Source organism: Chlorocebus sabaeus, chromosome 9 (assembly GCF_047675955.1).
Source record: "Chlorocebus sabaeus isolate Y175 chromosome 9, mChlSab1.0.hap1, whole genome shotgun sequence".
Classification (NCBI taxonomy): Eukaryota; Metazoa; Chordata; class Mammalia; order Primates; family Cercopithecidae; genus Chlorocebus; species Chlorocebus sabaeus.
Genome location: NC_132912.1, coordinates 30439702 through 30464049, shown reverse-complemented (window position 1 = coordinate 30464049; position 24348 = coordinate 30439702). Strand labels below are relative to the sequence as shown.

The following is a 24348-nucleotide window of genomic DNA, read 5'->3' as shown; positions in this document are numbered from 1 at the left end:
ATGCATACACACACCGACAAACCACCATGCTATCAGCATAAAAACAGTATTATAGTATTATCAGTCTACCCAAAGCCTGTGACCATTCTAGTTTCTCATACTGCTTACTCATCATTTCACTAAGAACAAGTCATTACAGCCTGGCAGGTTTTGCATTTATAGAGTGAACTATCAAACAGAAGATAATCAAAGGAACAAGGAGCTAGGAGTTAGTTTCTTGGGACTTGATTATGAGAATTATGAAAATTTTCTATGTTACTAAAGAGTGGTTACTAAAGGGTGGCATTTCTTTTTTACTAAAGAGTCTCTGCAGAAAGGATCTCTGGCTTCCTCTTTGTAGAGATGGCACTATAAGTAAATTATAGTACTATGGACTCAGCTGAGAAGATGTCTAAGACCGTGTCTTGATTCTGACAACAAGAGAGTAAAATTTTGTGATTAAGTAAATTGATACACTTTGGAACTCTAATTTTCTTGGTGATTTTCCTGAACCCTTCTACCTGGAGCATGACATTTCTACATTTGACAACAGTTAGCCACATTTGTACCCTTCCAAGTATTTCCGCTCATCTCAGAGGTCCTACTTAGGAGAGGCATATAGACTTTCCCGTTGATGCTGTACTGTGACCATAGGTTCTCTAGAACAATGTTAACACAAAAATATGTCTCCCTACTGTTTCAGGTAAAATCTTCTTTAAAAAGAAAGGGCAGGGGTGAATCTTGCAGAAATGAGCCAAGAAGTTATGAACCAAAGAGACTCATGTGGGTATTTCTGCCTGTGTGTGTGTGGAAGGTCCTCCCAGAGCCAGGTGATTTTGAGAAAGGCCTCATCATGGATTAGCCTTGCTGAAACCAAAAGTGCTACTTATGTAGAAGCTCTGGCAGAAGTTGATTAATTGTGGTGGTGACATTCAAGAGGTTATCCTATAATAAGGAAAAAATTCTTGTGATTGTAAGTCAGCTACTGCAAATTATCATTGCATTCTCTCAAAAATGACATAGACTTTCACATTTGTCCCTGACATTTATTGTGAGCTTCTCAAAAATTTTTTTTCCAATTGATTAAACTCGGAAAAGGTTTAGTCTAATAAGGCATATTGTCATAAATATTTGGGTGCCAACTCATTTAGAAGTTATGTAAAATATGACATAAAATACATGAATCTTTGCCACTTAAATTGGAAAAGGATAAAAGCTATGTCAAGTCAAAATTAAAGTTGTGAAGTTTAAAGGTCAACTAAGAAAAAGCAATTTTTTGATTCAGCTATCATGTTACTTAGATTTAAATAAAAAGTATGATAAATCAGTGCCAACAAACCTTCAAGCTAAAATGTGGTTAAGTAAAAACCGGCAAGAAAGAGATACATTTATCTCATTCTAAAAGGCCCTAATGTGGGGATATGTCACTGTCTGGGAGTTTGGATATTCTGAGTTGCTAAAAGACACATTTTCCAGATTAGGAAAGAGTTTCATTTACTTTACCTTATGAAATATACTTTAAAAGCCTTCTGTTTTGTTATCTCTAATTCCATGGGTAGGGTAAACACATCCAACAGCAATAATTTCAGTATACTCTTACAATGACCCTGTATGGCAGATGCATATGAATGTTTGTTCCAAGCTAGGGAACTCAGGAGTGGCCAGCCCTGAGATTTGTTTCTTACCTATGAAAACCATCTGAGCCCCTGTCCCTTCTCATGGAACACGGGCCATACCAGGGACTGAGGCCCCGAGTTTTGGGTTAAATGAAGGTTTCCAGGTGGAGGTTGTTTAGGGGGAGGGTTTTAAGTGAAAATGTTATATAAACTACATTGTTATTTGCAAGCGGTTGTGGTTTTCCTGCCCAGCCCACCACTGGTGGACTCTTCCCTGTGTGTAAGATGCTAATAAAATCGTATGTCTCGTTTGCTGGCTCTGAGTTTTTTGAACCTGGCAGCTTCCCTATTGAGGTTAATAGGGGTTCAGCACGGCACCATGTTGCTCAAAAATCTTGATAACAGCTTCCCAGATATATCCATTTCTAGACAGAGGATCCAAGGGTAGGATCCTCATAATGTAATGAGCTGCCTTTCTGCTTTACATAAAGGTCTCCTAGGAGTTGTAGCCAGGAAATAATTTCCCAGGATCCAACCTTCCCAGGGTGACTGACAGTGTTGAGCCTGTTCCCATATGGTTAAATGTGTGCTCTCCTAAGGCAGCCTGAACCTGAGAGATCCTAAAACTCACTGGGACGATGAGACTAATGTGCAACACAATACAGAGACAATGCACAATATTCTTTCTGAGGTTTATGAGCTTTCCTAACTTCTTATAGTCATTTTGGAGCTACAATGAATATGCAGGAAAGACGGCCAATGGAGACTGCAATTAGAAAGTGAGATGAGCCTGCTAACTGGGAAACAGATAACTAAAAATGAATGTAGCTCGATCTTCTAGTCTTTGGTGATCCCCAAATGCTGTGTCTTTATTAATAGTCTTATGTGAGATGAGTGGCCCTCATCCTCAGACGCACATTAGAAACTCCTGGGGAGCTATTAAAACTCCCATGTCCAGACTATACTGAGGCTAGTCACATGGGACTCTCTGGGTGTGGGATCTAGGTGCCAGCATGTTTTAAAACTCCCCAGGTGATTCCGATATGTAGCCAGGGCTGAAAACCACTGTGCTAAGCTGTGGATAAAAGTTCACTGATCTCAGACATCTCTCCACCTGCATTGTTCCCTCCCCCTTCTACCACTATTTTTTTTTTTTTAATTCAGCAGTGAGTGAATGTGTTGCACTAGGAATCAGCAAACTATGGCCTGTGGACATAATTGGACTCACCAAATGTTTCTATATAGTCATGTGCTTAGAGTAATTTTTACATTTTTAAATAGTTGAAAAAAGTCAAAAGAAGAATATTTTGTGACACATGAACATTATATGAAATTCAAATTTCAGAGCCCATAAATGAAATTTGATTGCAGTTCAGGCAGCCCATCCATTCATGTATTGTCTATACTTCTTCCATGTTCTGACAGTAAAGTTGAGTAGTCGAGACAGAGATCATATGGCCCACAAAGTCAAAAATATTATCTGTACCTTTACAGAAAAGGTTTGTTGATCTCTGCGTGTATGCCAGTCTGGGGAAAAACTCTAAGCATGGTTATCCTCTGCTCTCACAGTACTACAACAATCATCAATCACCACAGAAGACTTCTGTGAACAAAGGTGTGGGGTTTTTCCCCACACACCAAGCAGCAGACACCAGCTGTGTGTCCTCTAATTAAATTCTGACACTATCTATTAAAAAAAGAGTGTCAGATCCCACAGGGTGAGGACTCAGTCCCCAAGACTGTCCTCTCCCAGACACCAGTCACAAGTCTGGGCTTTCAGAACTTCTGACCAACTGTCTTCAATTTGGGGTTCCCATGACCCCCTCTTTGTGTTTGATTAGCTGGAGTGGCTCACAGAACTCAGGGAAACACTTACATCGACCAGTTTATTATAAAGGATACTACAAAAGATACAGATAAAGAGATGCGTAGGGTGAGGTATGGGGATAGGACTGTAGAGCTTCCATGTCCTCCCTGTGTGTACCACCTTTCTGGCACCTCCACATTTGTGGCTATCCAGAAGTTCTCCGAACTCTGTCCTCTTGGATTTTTTTACACTTTTTAATTATTTTTTTTTTATTATACTTTATGATCTGGTCTAGGGTACTTGTATGGAGGCTTCATTACATAGGCATGATTGACAACTGTGTAAAAATGTGATTGGACAGAAAGTGCATGATCTAAACCCAGCAAGGCCTGTCTGTTCAGGCTTTTCTTGGTTTCTCTGTGTAGCATTCCTTCCTCTAGGTTATGAGGCAGGGTTCTCCAGAATGAGGGTCTTTTGAACCACAATCAGGTTACAGTCCTGCTTTGGCAGGTGAAAGAAGGACAGTAGAAGGTCCGAGAGATTATGTTTTCTGAGGCCTAAAGTGGCCCAACAGCATAACAAGGACTATGGAAGTTAGGAGGCAGGAACTATAGATGAGAATATATATATATATTAACACCACAGTGCCTATGCACACAGGCGCGCGCACACACACACACACACACACACACAGAGATGAGTCTATTTAAAAACAAAACTCTTTGGAGAAGCCAATACACCTAAAAGAAGTAAATTTCAGGTATTGGGTGTTTGTGTGTTACACTTAGGCCCAAGTGAGCCATCATAGGATCCCTTGAAAGCAGAATTAGGGAAACAGAGAGATGAGAAAGACATGGAAATTCCTCAAGCAGCTTCTATAGCTGCAATGTCCCCTGAAGCCACTGGCCTTATATGGCTTACTCACACATATCTTCCTTTTCCTTTTTGGAAAGAGGACAAGAGTAGTATAATGTAGTAGGCACTCAATGAAATTGTGCCAAATGAATCCCAGTGTTAATTATATAAATAGCTTTATAATTCGACTTAATAAAACAAAAGCTGCTTTGTTTGGTGGTTTTAAAACCTTTAGTGTTTCCTTAATGGATTGGTTTCCTTTAAGAAAACTCCCTCTAAAACGGAGGAGACAGTTACCATGAGGAAGGGACTCCAGCTGGGTATGAAGAAATAGATCTTAAGAACAGGTGGTACTCTCCATGTGATAATATTTTTGTTTTTTAGCATCTCATTAAAATCCTGATCTAATTTCTTATTTCTAAATAATGACCAGAAGCCGTTTTGAGGAGAGAGGCCAGCAGCCATGAAAAGCCTTGGGTCAATTAGAAGTCGGGGGCAAGAAGAAAGCTCCCGTGTGTCTTTTCCCATAGACACACAAAAAAGGAAGTGCTTAACAGAACTTCACTTTTCAGCAACTAAATGGAACAAATACTTACTCCATACTTAGTAGTTCAGAATTGCCAATCACTTGTTCTGAGTAGGATGTTATATTGCATATAAGAAGATAGGTATTAAGGCATCCAAAGACATCTACATCCTGGTCCAAATTACCTCTCCATCTCTTCATCTCTTGTACACCATACTTCAATTTTTATACTCTAGAAACTCTGAACAGTTTCTTTTCAGCACACGCAGTCTGCCTTATGTCTATTTTCCTTTGTACTTTTTATTTCCTCTGCATAGAATGCTCTTCCTATCTTTCTTTACCTGGCCGAGTTCTCCTCATTTCTTAAAAGCTGCTTAGGGATCATTTCAATGAAGCGTACCTGAATCCTTCGGAAGGATAAATGCTTATCTTTGGTTTTCTCATAGCATGTAGAACATATTTTTAAAGTTGTATTATTATATTGTATTTAAATTATTTGTTTAGTTATCCCAGCCTTCCTGCTAAATTGGAAGCTCATAAAAGGGTGGAACAGTATTACTGTCTAAGAACTTCCACATTTACCATCTGGCATATATAGTACTACGTCAATAATGTTGGCAGAGCTGTGTGTTGAATTCATTTGTATGAATAGAATGCATAGATGACCAAGTCATGTATCTCTGCTCCTCAATGATTTGTAGAAGAAAGGTCATCTATTGTATCTTAGCTACTCTGAGAAACGTAACATGTCACATAATACATATTTAGATGGCAGTGAGTAAAAGGGCAATTTACTAATTTGGAGGAGGGGGATGTGTTAGATTTAGTTCACAGAAATAGAGCATGCCAAGACAGTGCATCCACGGGAAACAATTGGAGAAACAGACAAAACAGCAAGGAGGAGACTTCAGGCTTACAATCATTTGATCACAGGAATTAAGCATAGGTGTGGCTGAATTACTGAGCCTCCATACCTTCTCACATGATTTACATTATAATGAGGAAAGTCACAGGTAATATAAAGTAAACAGAAATCAGGGGCTGAACAATGGTCTGACAAACTGCATCTTTGAAGGAGGTCTGAGAGGAGTTTGGGAGGGAGGTTGTAACAGACTCTGTCAGTGTCCCTGCCCATTTGCCCTCAGCACTCACGTCTACCCACAGAATCTTGGTTATTGGGAATACCCAGAACTCCCTGCCTGAGTAGTTTTTTGAATCATGGGAGCATGGAGCCCCTGTGAACAGGGCAAGTCGAAGTGCCAGAGAGTTAGTGCCCTAGAAGCAGCCCTCAATAAATTTTGAACAGCTGCTGTAAGAATACCCCAGATTCCCTACCTCTTGACTGGATAACTCTGATGTATGTTCAGCACTGTTTTCTAGAATTGGCCAGTGAGATGGAGCTCTAGTTGCCCACAATAGCAACTGGCTTAATTAATGATACATCCTTTTTGCCTTCTTCCCTTCCCTGGCTCATTTCCCCACTCTCCTATCTCTGTTTCCCTAGACCACATCCTGAACATATTACTTACTCTTGAATCCTTATGTCAGGATTTTCTTCCAAAGGAACCCAAATCAAATGTATATTGGTGCATATGGTGGGCAAAGGATGAGTTTAGAAAAGGATGGCTTTGAGTTCTAAATAGAAGTTTCTAGCTAAAGTTCTTTTTTTTTTTTTTTTTGCAACTTCAGACTGTGTATCTCCCACTGATATGGTCACAGTATAACAAAATACTCTGGTGAATTCATGTTTCCCCTCCTGTTTTATCATGTGTCAGTTGCTCCCTGGAATTAAAATTCACTTTTCTCGGGCCCCCATGGTTTTGCAAATTGCTTTAGGCTGTTAGCATTTGCTACAGCTTGTGGCTCTGATTGCCCACCCCTCACTCCCCGTAAGGAGGGCTGAGCTTACCCAAAGGAGATTAAAATGGAAAAAAAGGAATTAGCAGTGACAAAGGAGGGAAAGGCACAGGAAAGAGGTGAAAGTAATTTTCCTTTGGAGGACAATGCTCACAGCCTTTATCCTGTTGAGTCACCCAACGATCATTATAGAATAAAATGTACGTACTTTCAGAGATATGCTGTACATTTGAACATTTTTTAAGCCTGGTAAGGAATGGAGTTGGCTATTAGCATTAGCAACTAGGTATGTAGTGTTTTATCTAATACACAAAACAGACCATTGTTGACTTTGTGGATGTGGTCCTGACTCAGAGTTAAACATTCCCACCTTGCTATATTCAAATTTCTAGTAAGAGGTTGCCACCTAATTGGCACCTTAATTGCAAAGATGTCAATGAAAATTACATTCAGGACAGGAGAATAATTTTATTTCTGATGAAAAAGAAGGTATCATTTAGTGATAGAATGGGTTTAATAAACTCACTTTACCAAAATAATAGATATGAGGAATGGATGATTCTTCAAATTCATGATAGTACCAGAAGTGCCATATTTCCTGGACAGAGAGAGAAAGAGAGAGGGGCAGTGCTTGAAATGAGGATGAGAACTAGTTAAGGGCTGGTTTGAATGGTGTGGTCTCTGCTTTTGGTGGATCACAGCCAAAGCAAAGCAGTTTATGAAGCTTCACAGAGACTGATCATCAGTCCCAGACTCCCTGAAGAGCAACTGGGAATAACTGGATGAAACTGGTGTGCGTGGGGCAAAGGAGTGGGAGGGCAGAAAGATGAGAACCTAGTTGGTTACGAGACCAAACAAGGTCCCACCATCTGTTCACAGTCCATGTAAATATTGCCATATTCTCCAATGACATGATAGAAAGGTTACTGAGAAACAGCATCATTCTTCCTCCATTTTTACTGAACAAAATACATTTTAGGCTCAAAGTTCTACTTTTCCTTTGTTTTTTTTTTTTTTTTTTAAGATAACATTGTTGGTGTCTCCCTCAGATTCCTTTTACCAGCTGTGCATGCTCCTCCCTAGCTCCTGAGTTCTTTTCTACTAATGGATGTCACTTGCCACCTTCAGAGGCATTCCCTCTAGCACTGGAGCTGGACGCCTAGAAATGCCCTGGAGTTTGTCTTCCCCTCACCCCTACAGAAGAGTAGTCAGATAAAATACAGAGCTCGCAGTTAAACTTGAATTTCAGATAAAAAATAATTTTTAAGCATAAGGATGTCCCAAATATTGCATGAAACATACTTATACTAAAAAACAGTTGTTAGTCCCAACTATATATACCTGGGCATCCTATATCTTCATTTGCTAAGTCTAGAGGCTCTATTCAAGGGAGGTCATGGTCAATGACTGACTGGTATAGGAGTGCAATGGTCCAGCTCCTCAACGTGGAGAAAGCTCAAGGATATAGTTTATGCTCTAGAATCTCTTACAGGATCAGGCTGAGTCCTCAGACCTCACTGGAGCTAGCACTATTGTTTAGCTTCTTCCTCTTCTCTATTCTGTCTCTCCTACTCCCTTCCTGGTTTCTCTTGGAATCACTTGATTAATAATAAATCACTTGCTTATACATTCTTGCCTAGGCGTCTGTTTTTGGGAGAGCATGACTTAAGTTAGAGATCTTGTAAATCATACCACAGTGACAGCTCATCACAACTTTGTAGGGATTAAAAATCACTACCTTGAATAATATTCTGTTTATTAACTAGAGCTTACATTTATTTTCCTAAAAATATTCTTTGTCTCATGTGTCAAGTCCCTAGCAACTGGTGAACATCCATTTGACAAGCTCTTCTGAGAGGCTGCTAGGGCTTCTTTAATCTATTCATACTTTCCCCTGCTTTGAAACTACTGAAAAGAAATAAAGCCAACTGGACATCTGATAAAACATCATTTACACTGTTATATGATGTGAGCTTTAAAAAGGAATGCCGAAGCCCAGCTGCTCCAGGAAAAGATCAATGATCCATGAAAAAAATATGCATTGTAAAGGAGAAAGGGGAATTATTAGCAAGCTGGGTCAGGCAATAGACCAAAGAGACTGGGATCTTACAGTCTCTTTAGATGATGGGAGTTAAGAAAAGATGGGCTACCTCCTGCCTCAATTTTCTAAGGACTCATTTTGAAATAATGGAACTCATCTCACTGTGGCAGTTCATTAATGGGTCATCATTGTGATAAATGCACGTTCAAGGGAAAGGACATTTTGCTCTATTGATCTCCCGAGCATCTTTACTCACTTTCTTCATGGAAAAACATTGTTCTTAGCATGCTTAAGCCAAAGCACTCCTGACTACAATGTTCTGACTATGTGTAAGCCATTTCAGGTATTTACAATTTAAGATAAAGTCTACTTAGGGAATTCCTTTCAGCTTATAACAAGAACAAGATGTTCCTGGGTCAACATACCAGTATTTGGTGATGCATGTCCATATGGCTTTATAGTTTTGGTTATTTATACCTACCAGTAGGTAAGATCACAAAAAGTAAACCCAGGCAGACAGATTCCATTACAGTATAAGCACTGATACTGGAGAGCATGCCCCTTATTATTCTTGTTGAGTAACTGTAAGATACATAACTTAAAATAGCATGATCTAATTTTGTTAGGGTGGCAGCCTTTTTTTTTTTCTTTAACAAGGAACGTTGTCTTTTGTCTTTTCGTATATATTGTTCTTCTTAAATGCTAGCCTCAAGTGTTAGTCAAGGTGGCTCATCCATGGAGTCCCAGGAGGCTGAGCAAAAAGAACACCAAATTAGTTGCTTACTGTCTCTAAATAATTTTGACCACTACTATCTCAGAGTCAGGAGTCCAACTATGAAAAACAAAAATGAGATTTATTTATTATTATTTTTTAGAGACAAGATCTTGCTCAGTCACCCATGCTGGAGTGCAGTAGCATTATCATAGCTCACTGTAACCTCAAACTCTTGGGCTCAAGCAATCTTCCTGCCTTAGCCTTCTAAAGCATTGGGATTATAGACGTAAGCCACTATGCCCAGCCAAAATGAGATTTTTATAGAAAGTTTTTGTGGGACACAACATGAAGCTACCCCAAGGGAAGACAAATGAAACTATTTCAAGGATAAAGGCAACCATAGCTTAACAGTTTGTAATCATAAAAGAGAATATATCAGTATTCTTGAAAGTTTGGGAAATACTGAATACAGTGCTAATATTTTGATAATGGGTGACAAATGACTTTATGCTTCCTTGTAATTTTTTTTCTGTATAGTTTTACATAAAGTAACGCTTGCTTAAAGGACTGTTATAGGGACAAAAGAAACAGCTATGGAGAGTCACCATGAAAAAATAACCAAATAGTCAAAATAGTGTCTCTTCTAAGGAAATTTTTTGGTCTGCATTCTAAAATGGATCACAGGGAAGAATGCAATTCTGCTTGCATTCTTCCTAACCTAAGGAGAAAAGAAAAATCTGCCAGTTGTACTATCTGGCTTAGCAGAATTACCCCAGATCCAAGCAAATGAAAGGGAGTTAACAGTTGGACAAACCAGTGAAATATGAGGGTGGATATTTTTTTCTCATTGCTAGCTTCGATAATACATGAACCATGAAAATAGGTCTTGACTATGCTCCAATAGGACACAGAAAATCACGCCTGATATAAAATGACTATACTCTTGGCTATGCTTTGTGTTTCTCATTATTTTTCTTGACAAGTGATAGATCTGTGGATAAGACGTTCTCACTTGGCTCCACTGACAACCTCCTCCAGTCAGAAGAGGTGGAACTAGAAAGGAAGTGAAATTTATGAAAAAGTCTCTGATGCAATTCAAATGTAAAATTATTAATAATTTTTTAAAAGCTGCAAGGAATGTATTTGACACTCAGAGGTTTCTTTTTTTCAGAAGCTTAAATAGAAAAAGCTCAAGAAGTCAATGAAAAACATTTGCCTGCCCCGTACATTTCCATTTGAACTGCAGCCCCAAGTACCAGAACATAAAGTTTCATCCCTGCAGGTGACATAAGCAATTCCAATAGCTGTAATTCTAGAAGTAGGGTGCGTGCTTTCCATATCAACTAAAACATATCTTCCTGAATTTTCATATTATGTGTTAGGAGTTCTCCAAGTGGTAATATTTCACAGACACCTAAAACCCCCCTATGAATGGGAGTATATCAACCTTATCTTCAGGTTGCTCAATCTGCTTCATTGCTCAATCTGTATGACTCTTACCTGTCTGAACCAGGAGCTGACTTTAAACTCCTAAAATGTTGACCATCTAAGTCCAAGCTATAGCTCCGCCCACTTTGAGTTTTGGGAGTTATGATTTCTCCTCTGGTTGCTGATCTGAACTTGCTATGAAGAAATCTGAAATTATATATATGTATTTAAAATTAGATAAGAAAGAAAGCATTTAAAAATATCATTTCAAGAATACAATTTCTAGGACTTTTAATAATAAAGGATTCTTCAATAAAGCAGCCTTAGGGCTGAGAGGATCAGGAGAGTTCCCAGTGCCTCTGCAATACAGTATCAAGGGTGATTGATAATGGAGAAGGTTACACCATTCTCTCAAGACCATACCACTTGCTGGTCGGTCACTACTAAGCAAAAGACTGCCTACTCTGAGAACTCAGCACTGTCACCTGAGAATGGAGATGCATTCCTTGAGCTGGGTCTGTTTGTAGGAACAGTGAGAATAGAGAGCTTGAACTCACTTTGCTCAGAGAGGGGAACCAGGATGATGCTCTTGGACAAACTGAGGTAACTACTTATTAGACTGCAGCTCCATGAGAGCAGTGACTCTGCCTTTCTTGCTCCTTGACAGATTTCCTGAGTCTAGAATGATGCCTGGTACATACTAGAATCCAACCAACTCTTGTGGAACGAATGACTAAACTCATGTGGTGGAAACCACCTTTATTATCTTCCATGACATTTATTCTTGTTCCTCATGTTGGATAAAATCTGATTAGCTTCCCTAAATTATTTGGGATTTAAGCAAAAACAGGCTTTTAGGAACTTAAAGTCCTGATCCAGGATACCGTGTGCCCAAAACATGGGTGTTTCCAAATGTACTTTAATAACAAAATCAAAGCTGTATTCCTTTTTGTAATGGCATTGGGAGATACACTTCATTTACATTCTACAGTTTTCTAGAGAAAAAAATGGATTCCAAAGGCACTGGCACAATTTTAATAGAATCTACCATGTTGTCTCTGTTTCAAAGACTCCTGGAATAGTGTCATTGTCAAAGCATCTGAAGCTTCAATCTACTAGAAAATTACATTTTTCTTTGGTGAGAATAGCACTTAATACAATGTCAAGGTATGCTGCTCTGAGAACCACCTCATGTATATCCTCTACTTAAGGTATCTCCTCTGCCTGGAGTCACTCTTCCTCCGTTTTGCGATCCTGAACCCCATTTATCTCCTCCTTAAGTCTCATGTACAATTTGATGTCTTTCTGGATGGCTCCTATACTCAGCTGGCATTTATTACCTACCCATTTATTTATATGTACTCAGTAATTTATTACCTTAGGATATCTCTGTGGTGAACACCCTCCTCTGCTTTAGAAAGGCTTTTAGGAAGCTCACGTTGCCATCTTAAATTTTCCTGCAATTCTTTTATACTTAGTAACTTTTCAGGTGTGTACCTTTTCTCCCTAACTAGATGTTATATTCCTTGATGACTGAGAACAATCAGAACTTAAGGCTCAATCCAGTGCTATAATGGTTTGAATGATTCAGAATTTGCATAATTGATTGTGCTGGCGAGTTAGTTACTGTCTCCCATCTCCAAGTCCACTATTCTGTAACCTACTCTATGATGCCTGAGCTGGGGTCTGCAAATGACAACTCCTAGAGGCATTTGTGGGCTCTGAGTTACTTATTCAATCAAGCCATTGATTGTTTTTGATGAGTCAGGTGCCATGCTAGATACTGCAACACAGAAGCAAAGAAACCACTGGTCTACCACTAAAGGAGCTTACCATTAAGTGTGTGTATGTGTGTGTGTGTGTGTTGAGGGGGTGTCAGAGTGCAATATGATTGGTGGTGCAAAGGCACAAAGCATTGTGGATGACCCATAGAGTGATAAATGAACTCAAGATGGTAGGAAGGGTCAATACATAGGATAGAATACATAGGATACTCTAGGCTACCTTTCCAACTCATCTCTGCTCATCAATGAAAACATGGTTTGTCATGAGTGCTTGAGTTAGATGAAATTTAGATTGTATTCCCACTGACAGCCCAAGATTCTAAAAGAACCCTAGACATTTTGTACAGCCAGATAAAGCTTCTAACACTAGCGCCATCTCACTTTGTATTCTACTGAGAGAATGAAACAATGCTGTCTGGAAAGGACCATAAAGTTAGCCAGGCATGGTGGCACACGACTTGTAGTACCAGCTACTTGGGAGGCCAAGGCAAGAGGATTGCTTGAGCCCAGGAGTTCAAGGCCAGCTCAGGCAACATAATAAGACCCCATCTCAGTAATAATAAAAAAACAGAAAGGACCATACAATGACTTGGTGCATATTAGAACTCTCACTACTTCAGCCACAAAAACTGGCCAATAGCTGCCTGAGAAACAAAAACTGAAAAATGCAGTTTCCTTTTGGTCCTTATAGCCTATATTTTGGGATCCACTTTTCTCCCTTGAAAGAACCTTCTTGCTCCCTTATGTACCTCCCATTCCTATTCTCAGTACTTGACATCTATATCCTGTATTCATTTACTGAACTAAGTTACTGTGATAGCTAAATGTGACTTTTTTTCTTAAGGAAGCCTGAATTTTAAATAGGGAATATGATGCTTATTTAAGCTCAGTTAATAAATCTTTATTTTGGATAAAATCATATACCAGCACGCAGGTTGGAGGGGACAAGTATTGACATTGTACAACAGAAACTGTTGTCACCTCCTTATAGACTGGCCCTGGCATGAAACTTTCTACCTATAAGTAATGGGAACCATATAGTGCAAGACCGGATATGTCAAATGAAAGGAAAACTCTTCTGTGCTTAGGTCAGACAGGACTTATATTTACTTGTTGAAAAGTATTAAAACTGCATTTCCTGAGGAGAATGATAAGAAAGTGTTACTTTGTTTGAGTCTCTGACCTCCTCTGGGTCACTTGAAAAATTAAGGAGTCTTCATTTCAGAGGCGTCTGGAATAAAGATCAAAAATTCCCTCAGAAAGACCATGTCTTACCCCTTTCTCTTGGGTCCATCATGGCTGGCCTTCTTCCCAGCAACAGGTGAAGTGTCTGACTTTTCTGCATCCTGGCAGGTTTGCTCTTGGCTCTGTACTTCTTCAGCTCCTCATTAACAATCAGAAGAGAAATTGACATACAAAATGGCCAGAAATGAGAGCAAATTTATATTCTGCTTTCACTTTCCCAGATTAGCTCAAGGCAAGGAAGTCTATAATAATTGGCAATGCCATTCCCATTCCAAGTTTTTCTGTCACACAGTTATTTCTAATTTGTTGAGTGTTCTAGAGTTAACTGAAGACAAAGATCCTGGACTCATCTGTGGGAGGTTTACTGAGATAACCTTTCTAGGGATGACTGCATCAGCCTTCTGCTGATATTTTTAGAGCAGGGGAACATGGTCTCCTAAGATCTCCAAATCCCTGGAGACTGAGTTCTAGCATGAGGTTATAGAAATGATGTCCTAATTTCTGGGCATATAAGCCACACTTCCTGGGAGGGTGGGCATCTGTGCAATACATTGTGACTTTAGGAACTGCCTACATTCTGGAAGGTACTGAGGTTTGAGTGGAAGAAGAGGCCATGGCTGACTGTCTAATTCTAACTGTACTCCACACTATCTCTCTGTAGTATCTTCTCCATGTGACCCATGTGCAAAAGCCTTTCCTTGCTAGTGCCACACCCAGAAGTAACACTGGAATCAGTTCCAAGCCTCCTTGCCATATGTGCCAGACTTAAATACAAGGGCACTTGTCTCCTCTGTGTGAAAGATGAGATAAGCCTAGAAACAGGCCGAAAGGTGTTTGTTCTGCTTTTACTACACCACATATGAGGAACACGCTCCCGATCACAAGATTTACTCCATCTTTAACTGAATTGTAGTTTGAATTGCACCAAAAAGCATTGTCAAGGTAGAGTGTTATTTTCATTTGAAGCCAGCATTCATTCAGTAAGACTATGCATTTCAAGCCATTTAGCATCTCTGGCTCCTTCCCACCAAATGCCATTGACTCACCAGTCATTGTGACAACCAGAAATGTCCCCCTTGCCTTTCCAAATGCTCCCGTTTTGAGGGAGGGAGACAAGGTACACATTATCAATCCTTGGTTGAGAACCACTGGATTTAAAAAGTAACATTTAAAAGAAATCGGAAATAAATATTGTTGAAAAAATCAAGGATTATTTTCACAGTGTGAATCATTTAATTCATCTTTTTTATGTTACTTTCTTAAGTGTTCAGTAAAATATTGGATGTGCATTCAGAAAGAGAACTGTCTATGATGGAGACAAATGGTTTCTTTGAAAATCTTGGTGGGTGAGATATATGGAAAATCACTGTGAATTTTGTTTTCTACTGACTTCCTCGTCCTATATGAATTACGTATTTAGATTTCATGCTACCAAGTTGTGAAATGACCTAAGGGATTCAGGAAACTCATTTGTGCTGATTAACTGCATAACATAGGGAAGTTATTTAGTTAGCCAAATGAAGATGAAAATAGTTGTGAAACCACACATTTGCTTTAATTACCTGGACTTCTTCTTAAAATGGACTGTCGGACAACATCAGTGCCGAGAACATTGACTTGCTTGAAATGTTTTGCCTTTTTTTCAAAAAACCACTCACCAGTTATAATCCTTAGCTGCCTACTCAAGGGAAAAGGGAACAGCATTGAAATTCAATTATTTAGCCACATAATTAACTCTCAAAAATCCCTAATAAACTGAAAACAGCTAATTATTTACAAAGTTTATCTCAATCTCTGGAGTATTTTATGGTGATAATAATAGCCAGTATTAATTGAATATTTACTATCTGCTAGGTACTTGCTAATTGCAGTTCACACTTCATATATTTTTATCAACATAGCAACCTTATGTAAACACTATTATCCTAATTTTATAGATGAGGAAATTGGCACTTAGAGCAATAAAATAATGTGCCTCCTATCACACAGTTGGTAAGTAGTAGAGCCAGGATCCCATCCCAGTAAGTCTGACCTGGGGCTCAAGTTCTTAACCACTGCATTAGTGGATAAATGATCTTCAATGCAAACAATAGAGATCAAGTATAGGTTCTGAATGAAAAAGAGGTCATGATCAGATTCTGTTTTGGAAAGATTCTTTGATATAACATGTACAGTGGGTTAGACTGATGAGAGAGTAGGATGAAGAGACACATTGGCCATTGTAATAGTTCAGGAGACAGATGATGGCATCCATGCTAGGGCAATGGTAAGACTAAGAGAGGAGTAATAAATTCAAATTGTAAGTGGTGGAACTGCTTGCCTGGATTTGGTAATAAATTCAGTGTTAAAGATGGGAAAGAAGGATCCTTGAATAGTCACATCCATCTTTTAAGCCCTGCCTGCAATGGCTACATGAAATCACCCTCATCTTCCCTCCTGAAATGTTTATAATCTTCTTCTTTGTCTGTACTTCTCCCACTACTTATAGCATCCTTCAGTATTATTTCTATCCTCTCATGTCTACTAGGTTGTAAATGCTCTGAGAACTGATTTCTGTCTTCTTCATCTTTTTTTTTCATAGTACCTACAAGAAAGTATTTCACAGACTATGATCTCAATTAATGTTTTTCAAATGAATGGCTGACTATTCTCCCATAATTTTAACACATTACCCTTCTTTTCATATCCTCATATTTCTCATTATTATCAGTGAAATGAGGGCAGGGACCTTGGCTGTGTTGTTCACCACTTCTAGGAGCAGTAACTGGCACTCAGGAAATATTTGTGGAATGAATTAGAATACCTGGAATTCAACCTATAGTAGTTATGCTGCTATAAAAGTCATTTTCAGGCATATCACAATGATTTTAACAGCCGTAGAAGTCATTCGGTAGACTAAATATATTTCTAATTAAAAATTAAGAAACGGCTTTAGCTGATTAGGTGAGCATTACTGTCCCAAAACCTCTATGGGGCAAGTTCTGAAAATAGTAAATAGGACTATGTAACTAGGGTAAAGGATTTGTGGAGAATTCTATTGAAAAGTGGAGTTAAAAGGTAGGATTTGGGGCCAAATCTTTGAATGCTGAGGTAAAGAACTGGAGTGTCATTCTAGCAGTTTTTCTAAAGTTTAGATTGAATCACATAATCTCTGGATAAATATATGACGAGAGAAACCAGAGGTAGGCAGGCAAATTAGAAAGTTAAACAATAAAGAGGATAGAAAATGATGAAGATGCAAATCAGGGTATCATGGAGGTGAGGAGTAAAGGGAAAGACACAGACACTTGGGCCATTGAGAATGAGAATCAGTAAGAATTGGTGACATGTCTGATATGGTGGCTGAGGAAAAGCAACTGAGAGTCAAATAGACATTTCAAGTCCCAGAGTATTATACCCATTTGATTCAGCAACTTATTGGACTTGAAAATCAATAGCTGGATCCCAAATAGAAAAGTCACTCCAGAAAAATATGTCAACCTTGTTCCCCACAGCAATTATCCTGAAATCTGCTTCGGAATCTATGAGGCAAAGGTAAATTCTATATGAAACACCATTCCACTACTGGGAAAAAAAGTGAAAATGTTAACCTTGGAGAAAGGTATTCATTGAAGGATCAGACCATAGTTTGTCTATCATAGATTTACTCCCAAGTGGCTATATTACTTACTGAGAAGCCCAGACTATTGGATAAGCCCCATAACAGTAACTATATAAAATATGCTTATGGAATATGTTCAAATCTAAGATATAACCTACCAAAACCAAAAGCTTGAATAGGTTATTTCTGGATACATTTCAAATGATCTATATACTTATGTATCACAATGTCGGAAATCCAGGTGACAATTGTGGTATTCTAAATTCGAAAGATGTCTCCTGTTTCTTGGCTATTCAATCAAACACTAATCCAGGTGCTGATATGATCAGACATTACAGATGGAATTAGGTTACTAATTAGCTGACCTTAAATAGTGAGATTATCCTAGATTATCCATATGTTATGTGAGTATATTGTGTGAGGCTGAGGGTTGGGGTATGAATGATCCTGTCACCTAGGTACTGAACATAGCATCCAATGGGTAGTTTTTCAATCCTTGCCCCCACCACCAGGAGTCCACAGTGTCTATTGTTGCCATCTTTGTCTCCATATGTACCCAGTGGTTAGCTCCTACTTATAAGTGAGGACATGCAGTATTTGGTTTTCTATTCCTGCATTAATTCGCTTAGGATAATGGCCTCCTTTCATTATTTTTTATGGCTGCATAGTATTCCATGTTGTATATGTACCACAATTTCTTGATCCAATCTACTGTTGATGGGCACCTAGGTTAAGTCTATGTCTTTGCTTTTGTGAATAGTGTAGCTGTGAATATATAAGTACATGTGTTTTTTTTGTAGAATGACTTTTTTTCTCCTGTGGGTATATACCCAGTAATGGGATTGCTGGGTCAAATGGTGTAATAGTTTTGTTTTAGTCCTTTGAGAAATCTCCAAACTGTTTTCCACAGTGGCTGAACAAATTTACATTCCCACCAGCAATGTATAAGCATTTTCTTTGCTCCACAACCTCACCAGCATCTGTAATTTTTTGACTTTTTAATAACAACCATCTGACTCATGTGAAATGGTATTTCACTGTGCTTTTGATTTGCATTTCTCTGATGATTAGTGATGAACTTTTTTTTCATATGCTTGTTGGCTCCTTGTATATCTTCTTTTGAGATGGGTCTGTTCATGTCCTTTGCCTACTTTTTAATAGGATTATTTGCTTTTTGCTTGTTAACTTTATTACAGATTATGGATATTAAACATTTGTAGGATGCATAGCTTCCAAATAGTTTCTCCCATTCTGTGGGTTGTCTGTTTGCTCTATTAGTTTCTTTCGCGGTGTAAAAGCTTTTTAGATTAATTAGGTATCATTTATCAATTTTTGTTTTTATTGTAATTACTTTTGAGGAATTAGTAATAAATTATTTGCCAAGGCTGATATTCAAAATGGTATTTCCTGGGTTTTCTTCTAGGATTTGTATAGTTTGAGGTCTTACGCTTAAATATTTAATCCATTTTGAGTTAATTTTTGTATATAGTGAAAAATAGAGGTCTAGTTTCATTCTTCTTCATGTGGCTAGTCAGTTATTCCAGCACCATTTATTAAATAAGGAGTCCTTTATTCATTGATCGTATAAATAAAGTTTTATTGAAAGATATCCATGCTCAACTGTTTATATGCTGTCTTTGGCTGCTTTTGTGCTACAACTGCAAAGCTGAGTAGTTGCAGTGGTAGCCCACATAGCTCTCAAAGCCTAAGCTATTTACTCTCTGGTGTTTTATTTAAAAAAGAGAAGAGTTTTTAACTTCTGCAGGAGGCAAAGAGTACACAAAAAGAAATAAGAACAAGGGGAATACTATAGTTCAGTGACTAAAAGTCGCTAAATAGTGGCATGCCAAGGCCTTAGTTTTTTTTGTTTGTTTGTTTGGTTTTTTTTGATAGTTCTTTGGATGTGAGATGGAGTAGATAGCATACTGACAGCAGTTTCATGTGTCACAGAAGAAAGTGGACACCTCCAGTCTACACTCTCCAGGAAATGGGCCTCCATATCACTTTTACCACGTATGCTTAGAGCTGCCAACACCTAACACAAATAAGATCTTCCCAGAATTGTTAGTCATTACCTCTTGTTACCCTTGGAGAATAATCACTATAAATCTTGTATTTGTTCAACTCAGATAATGTACTTGAGTCATTTGTCATTTCAGAGAAAATATCAGAACAGATTGTTGGGATTATGCCTTTGTCACACTCTCAGGTGTCAGGTCTTGTCAGGAGGCAGACAGAAGGCTTGGTAGAACAAAAAACTAATACTTAGTGAGTGCATATCAGTCACCAAGTAATAGGCTAGTCACTTTATATATGGTATCTCTAATTCTCACTATAAGCCATGAAGTATCTATTACTATTACCAATTTACAGACAAGGAAACTAAAGCTCACATAGTTATAAAGGTATTATGTCAGAGACAGGATTTGTATTGAAATCCCACATGCTTTATATTTGGGAAAATTGTCTGAAGAGAACTCATACTTGTCAGCTATAACAAGGCTTTGAGGAAGGGTGAAAACCTATAGAGTCCAAGGCATAACAAACATAGTATTTCATATGATTGGTTGTGATTGTGGGGGAGGGGTGTGTGTGTGTGTGCATGTTTGTGTGTTGAGGGTAGAGTGGTAAGAATACAGAAGGGGTAAAAGACAAAAGAAAATAAAAATGCCGACCACTATAAAATTTATATCCCTGTCTGTCACATCAATCTAGTATTTGAAAAACACAAGACTTGACATAGACTTTATGTACTCTAAGTCATACTCTGAAGAATGGGCTTGATTAAAATTATGGTGGGCTACACTTATTTGTGAATAATGATTACTGACAGTTCAGGATTTGCTAGGTCCTGGTTTTCTGTAACACTAAACCTCTGGGACGTTTCAAACCTTCACTTGGAAGCTTATATGAATGTAAAGTCAAATTAAATTATTTATAGTTTTACAGGGGAAAATAGGTAATTTTATCTTAAAAAAGAATAGTGACCAGAAGATTCATTTTGCTCCTTTATTTTCTATTAACTACTGGAGACATCTGCAATAAGATATGCTTATTAGACATGCTGAGATAAGATATTAGTTCCCTTCTCTTATTCATAAGGAAACTAATTCAAATTATTTATACATTTATTAATTACACAGCGATTTTTTTTTGAGACAGAGTCTCACTCTGTCACCCAGGCTGGAGTGCAGTGGCATGCTCTCAGCTCACTGCAACCTCTACCTCCCAGGTTCAAGAGATTCTCCTGCCTCAGCCTCCCGAGTAGCTGGGACTACAGGCATGCACCTTCACACCCGGCTGAATTTTTGGTATTTTTAATAGAGATGGGGTTTCACCATGTTGGCCAGGCTGGTCTCAAACTCCTGACCTCAAGTGATCCGCCCACCTCGACCACCCAAAGTGTTAGGATAACAGGCGTGAGCCACTGCGCCCGGCCTACACAGCAAATATTTATTTCATTTCTACTATGTGTCAGGCCCTGGGCTAAGGCTAAGAATACAGAGGTGAAGAAGACAAACAAGGACCTTGGCCATACAAAGATGCTGGTGTACATTTATTCCTTTCTTCCTTTCCAATCAGGAAAAGTGAAAAGAAATCCCTAGACCCATTATGGTGAAACTATAGAGCACTACAGACAAAGGGAACATCTTAAAAGCAGCTAGGAAGGCAAAAGGAAACCTACAAAAGAATCACAATTAGCATGACAATTGATTTTTAATAGCAATGATGAAATCCAGAAACCAATGATATATCTTCAAAGTTCTGGGAGAAAATACTATCAATCTAGAATTGCATATCCACAGAAATCACTGTTCGCGAATGAGGATGAAATAAAGAAATTTTCAACAAAATGAAAACAGATAATTTATCACCAATAGATTCTCACTAAGGGAACTTTTAAAAACTATATTTCAGGAGGAGGCAAAATAGATCTGAGGTACAAAAGGAAATGGTGAACAATGAAATTGATAAAATATATAAAAATCTAAACAAACATTGATTTATAAAGAAAAATGAGATTACATAAATTGTTGGATTATATAATGAGAAATGTCTAAAACAAAGGACAAAAATCATGTATCAGCCAAGAAGATGGTATTTAGAGTTTAAGAATACCAAGCTTCTTTCTGCTATTGATTTGCAAAGTTAAATATAGATGTTATAATTTCCAGGGTAACCACTGAAAATGAAAAAAGCATATAATACGAATACCAGTAGAAAGAATAACATGGAATGAGAAAAATACACTTTAATGAATCTACAGATAAAATAAATAAATGCAAATATTTTAGGAATCGCAATGATAACAGAAATACATGTAAATATTGCAGTGATCAGTGAGTACAGACTAAACTATAATTTAAGAAACAGTATTATGAGATTAAATGTTAAAAATTACATAAAATATATATATCATGTGTATGTATATATAGCACATATATAATGTATGTAGTATATAAGTATAGCAAATATTAAAATACATATAACATATGCTATATTTTAAAATAACATATATGCCACATAAAAAAGACTCACCTTAAACATATGGACACAGAAAGGTTTAAAGTCAAATGTTGGAAAAACATGTATGCAGCTATTAACCAAAAGAAATTTGATGTAGTTGTATTAATAACATAAATAATAGACTTCAGGCCGGGCGCGGTGGCTCAAGCCTGTAATCCCAGCACTTTGGGAGGCCGAGACTGGCAGATCACGAAGTCAGGATATCGAGACCATCCTGGCGAACACAGTGAAACCCCATCTCTACTAAAAAAATACAAAAACTAGCCGGGTGAGGTGGCGGGCGCCTGTAGTCCCAGCTACTCGGGAGACTGAGGCAGGAGAATGGCGTAAAACCCGGGAGGCGGAGCTTACAGTGAGCTGAGATCTGGCCACAGCACTCCAGCCTGGGCGACAGAGCGAGACTCCGTCTCAACAACAAAAAAAATAGACTTCAAAGCAAAAACATATTTAGAGATGAAGCATAAAGGGTAACTCCAAATTAATAAGGAAAAGACCAGCACCTAAAATAAAATTGTGCAATACACATAAATACTCATATCACAGAAAAAGAGCCACAAAAAGCTAATAAATATATGAAAAGATGCTCAACCTCATACTTAAGCAGTAAAATGTAAATTGAAACTATAGGGAGATATTCCTTTATATCTATCAGTTTGAAAAAAGTAAAAAATTTTCATGAAGCCAAGTGTTGGTAAGATCAGGAAGTAAAGGAAACACATACAATGCTAGTGGGTTTTAATTGGTACAACCACTATAAAAAATAATTTAACATCATCTTGTCAAGCTGAAAATGCTGACACTGTCTGGTGTGCAATTTCATTCCTAGATGCACACCCTGCAATCTTCTCAAGCATTTTTGGCACAGGTCGCAGTAAGAAATACATTTTATGTCACAATTCAGAAAATAAATAACACGTATAAGTACACACACACACACACACACACATATATGTATATGTATACTGACGCTTTCTACTCCACTTTTTTTTAATGCTAGTTACTACCCACCAATGGGTCATGATTCACAGATTTAAAAATCCCACCACTTGTTTTTAATGCTGGTTACTACCTACCAATAGGTCATGATCCACAGACTTAAAAATCCCACCATTGAGTGTACATACTCATACATGTTTGTCAGGCCATCTGTATAAGAATGTCATGGCAGCATTTTTTGGTAAAATTACAAACTGAAACAATCTAAATGTCTATTCACCAGAAAATAGATGCATTAAGGGAATGTAACAACAGTGTAGATGAACATAATGTTATTCACACGAATATGGATGAATTTTACAAAAATGTTGCTGAGATAAAAACATCATAAAAGAATACAGGTAGTGTGATTTCCATTTCCATAATACTCAAAAATGCAAAACTGGAAAATATATTACTTAGAGACACATCCAAATGCAGTAAAACCATAAAATAAAGCAAGGGAATGAAAAATGCAAAACAAGATGTTCTAATTCTTAGACTGGGTAACGAATACACAGGGGCTATTTTTATTATTGTTTAAACCATAGGTATTATAGAGTATCTTGGATATGTACTGTATTTTTAGATTTAAAAATCTTTCTAGTTTATATAGATATTAAGGTACCATACTCATAGTGAACACCTCATTCTATACAAGCGTGGAGGCACTTGTATATAATTGATAGGTGATGCAAAAGAGCATGTCAAGGGACTCAAAATAGCTTCTTACCATTCAAAAAATCTTTGGGTAAATGTGGGACTACTCCAATATGAATCTTTCCCTTAGAGCTGCACTATGAAAATTTGCTAAATTAGAGGTGATTTTGAAATGACCTATGCGGCAATTACCAATACTCACTCATCAGGCCAAAGATGACCAGATGTTTGTTCCACCTATGGACAAACAAGTTGAGACTTTTGTCCATAGTAATGAAAATAAATAAATAAATACACCCCACATACCACGAGGAATCATGGAGAGTCTCAGTCAGAGGGCACTTGAAAGGATTTACTATAGGATTTAGGTTTATGTTAGTAATTTTCAGGAGAGTTCGGTGGAGCAGGGATTTTCTCTGGACTAAGAGATGTCAGAGAGTGGAGACAATTCTATCATTGGTATCTCAAATTTTATTTAGAAGGATGGCAGACTAATGCTAGGTTAAAGCTCTAATTGGTAAGAGAGTAGGTTATTCACATTAGTCAAGAAATGGGAATGTTTGGTAATTTGCGTTTTCAACAGTCACCTTGTTTTCATCTATGCTTAGATAAGATTATAAAATGTTCTTGTTTTGTTTACTTGATTATTGTTGTAGAATGATCTTGTGGGATTCTGGTACCCTGAGACTGCTTGATGTCCAACAGGATAACAGTATGGCCTACTTGTAAGTG

General features: G+C 37.9%; 1 protein-coding gene across 1 annotated transcript in view; it reads right to left on the bottom strand.

The window, feature by feature from the left end:
- LOC103247461 (synaptotagmin-like protein 5) overlaps positions 1–24348 on the bottom strand; it is a 74013-nt gene that overhangs the window by 39883 nt on the left and 9782 nt on the right. The window contains exons 2-4 of the mRNA XM_073019516.1: positions 15416–15531; positions 13884–13992; positions 10897–11031 (exon numbers count right to left, since the gene is read on the bottom strand). Of these exons, the coding sequence (XP_072875617.1) occupies positions 10897–11031; positions 13884–13992; positions 15416–15531 (360 nt within the window). The remainder of the gene's footprint in view (positions 1–10896; positions 11032–13883; positions 13993–15415; positions 15532–24348) is intronic.